The 2,975-nt window shown below is 42.3% G+C and overlaps 1 protein-coding gene across 1 annotated transcript; it reads right to left on the reverse strand.

Moving 5' to 3' along the window:
- Positions 1-329: 329 nt before the first annotated feature.
- LOC133062295 (olfactory receptor 2V1) lies at positions 330-1,277 on the reverse strand. The gene has a single exon (XM_061151131.1). It carries the CDS (start codon positions 1,275-1,277, stop codon positions 330-332), a length of 948 nt encoding a protein of 315 aa, XP_061007114.1.
- Between the last annotated feature and the right edge of the window lie 1,698 nt (positions 1,278-2,975).

Below are 2,975 nucleotides of genomic sequence, written 5' to 3' on the forward strand. Positions count from 1 at the left end.
TAATATAGATGATACATAAATGAAAAAAGACTGTGCCCAGGACATAGCAAGCACTCAATAAAACACAACTATAACCAAGAAGAATTAAAAATAGAGTGAATTTCCTTCAAAGACTTCATAAATGATCAATAATGATAATAATAACAATGCATTGCTTCCTCATCGTGCTTTAGATTTACATACAGTTATCCCAACAAAATCCCTGTGAGGCTGGGCAGTGTCATGATTCCCGTTTATTGATGAGGAAGCAGTCACTCACAAACTGAGAATGACTTGCCAACATTATGCAAACAGGAGGTGGCAGCACCAGGCTCCAGATGCCCTGGTGTTCAGTGCCAGTTGCCAACCCTGCAGTGATCCAGCCCCTTCTTCAAGGCGCCCATCACCTCCCGATTTCTCAAGCTATAAATGAGAGGATTGAGCATAGGTGTAAGGACTGTGTAGAAGAGAGAGACCACCTTGTCATGGCTTGGGGCCCGGTAGCGCCTAGGCCTAAGGTAGATGAACATGGCTGCCCCATAGAAGAGGGACACGGCAGTAAGGTGGGAAGAACAGGTGGCCAGAGCCTTTTTACGAGCATGAGCAGAGTGCATATGGAGCACAGCTCCCAAAATTCGAGCATAGGAAGCCACAATGATGGAGAAGGGCAGGAGCAGCATGAAGACACAGCAAGCAAAAAGCAGGGAATCAAAAATGGATGTGTCTACACAGGCCAGTTTCAGTAAAGCTGGAACCTCACAGAAGAAATGATCCACATTCCTTGAGCCACAGTAGGGTAAGCTTACGGCTCCCACCATCTGAATCATTCCATCTATTATCCCAAAAGTCCATGAACTCCCAGCAATTTGGAGACAGACCCTCTGGCTCATGAGGATGGGATAGTGAAGTGGGTGGCTAATGGCCACATAGCGGTCGTAAGCCATGAGTCCCAGCAAGAGCCCTTCAGATCCCACAAGAGAGACAAAAAATCCAATTTGTATGGCACAACCCACAAAGGAGATGAACTTCCTGCCAGAGAAGAAGTTGAATGCCATCTTGGGCACAATGTCACAGACCAACATCAGGTCCATGAGGGAGAGCTGGCTGAGAAAGAAGTACATGGGTGTATGAAGTCGAGGATCCATGTAGATGAGGCAGATGAGGAGGACATTCACACAGAGGGCCACTGTGAAGACCACCATAACCACAGAGAATAGGGCAAAATCAGCCTGGCTATGAGAAAAGATGCCCAAGAGAATGAAGCCATCTATGGATGATTGATTCAACCGTATCCCCATGGTTCAGTTGTTCACAGTCACCTGAAAACATGGACAGAGAAATTCTGACATTGGGAGAAATGTCTTTACTTATCTCTGAATTATTCTTCTTCAGTCATCTGTATCTTTTGTAATTCATTAGAGCACAACAGTACATGCTTAAGGGTATATAAGAGGATAGGAGCTTTCCAGGTGGCACAGTGGTAAAGAACCTGCCTGCCAACGCCAGAGATGTAAGAGACATGGGTTTGATCTCTGGATTGGGCAGATCCCCTAGAGAAGGGCATGGTAACCCACTCCAGTATTCTTGCCTGGAGAATCCCATGGACAGAGGAGCCTGGCCAGCTGGTCCATAGGGTTGCAGAGTTGGACATGACAGAAGCGACTTAGCACAGCACATTCTTTCATTTTCCCCAAAACATAGATGAGAGGATATTTGCTATCTCATAAAATTGAACCACTTATCTACATTTGTATGTCTCCATACCAAGAAGAATAGAATCTGAGTTAGTTTATCTGTCACAGGACTACTGGACAATCCTCTTTCAATAGGCAGAATACTGACTTTCCCATATGACACTGTTTTTAGCTGGACTAAATTTACTCAGTATACTATCTCTAGCAGAACTTGGACCATTTCATCCCAAGAGATAATTCATATATGTGACAATAAAGGAAAGTAATGGATACTTGAGGTGTTCTTTATTTTGCTGAGCTCAAATACCTTAGGACCATTTTTAATTCCTCTATGTCTTTTACATCCAAACTATCAGACAAGTCTCTTGTCTATACTATTCAGAATAACTCAGAATCCAGTTAATGCTTATCTCCTCTACAGCTGCCTTGGTCCAAGCCACTATTCTCTCTTAGATGGACTCTTACAGGCTTCTAGTCAGTCTCCAGGCTCCTATCATTGAAACCCGAGTCTGTTCTCATAACAGTTCAAATGAGTCTGCTTAAAATGTAAGTCCTATAATGTAATTCTCTTGCTGAAAGTATCTCAATGACTTCTCAAATTAAATATGAGCCACCAGGGAAGCTCCAAATTACCCCAGATAAGGCCCAAATACTTATAGAGGCACACAAGGCCCTACATGATACACACACAAACACGCACACTCATATTTCTGACCTCGTTTCCTACTATGTCCCCTTTGCTCACTGTGTTTCCTTGAATTTCCTTGGACAACCCCACCTTTGGATCTTTGCATTTTTTCTCTTTGGAATGCTCTTTCCTCATATTTCTATCTCTCATCTGCTTGAGATTTTTACTCAAATGCCAACCTCTTAAGAGATACAATCTGTGAAAGTCACTAAAATTATAAGCATCTTGCATTTTTCAAGTCCTTTCTTGCTTTTGTTTTGTCCACAACACTTATACCATTCAACACACACAGGATTACATTTTAAAACTTTTATTGTCTGTCTCATCCTATTGAATGAGAGCATCATTTATCATTCACCATGACATTGACACCCTCTAATGGGTTCAGCCCCTAATGGCTTCCTGGTTCATAGTATATCCTCAATACATATGAGTTGATTGAATAAAAATAATCAAGGTGAAGTAATACATAGCTGCAACTTCTACTTTCTGAAAGCAGAGAGACTCACTTCAGTTGCTGGAGCCCTTGTTCTTGACCTCAATATACTACTTCATTGCTGTATTTCTTCCTCTGAGGGATAATAAGTGATATAGTAAGAACTATCTTGAGATAA

The sequence above is a fragment of the Dama dama genome, chromosome 9 (assembly GCF_033118175.1).
Source record: "Dama dama isolate Ldn47 chromosome 9, ASM3311817v1, whole genome shotgun sequence".
Classification (NCBI taxonomy): Eukaryota; Metazoa; Chordata; class Mammalia; order Artiodactyla; family Cervidae; genus Dama; species Dama dama.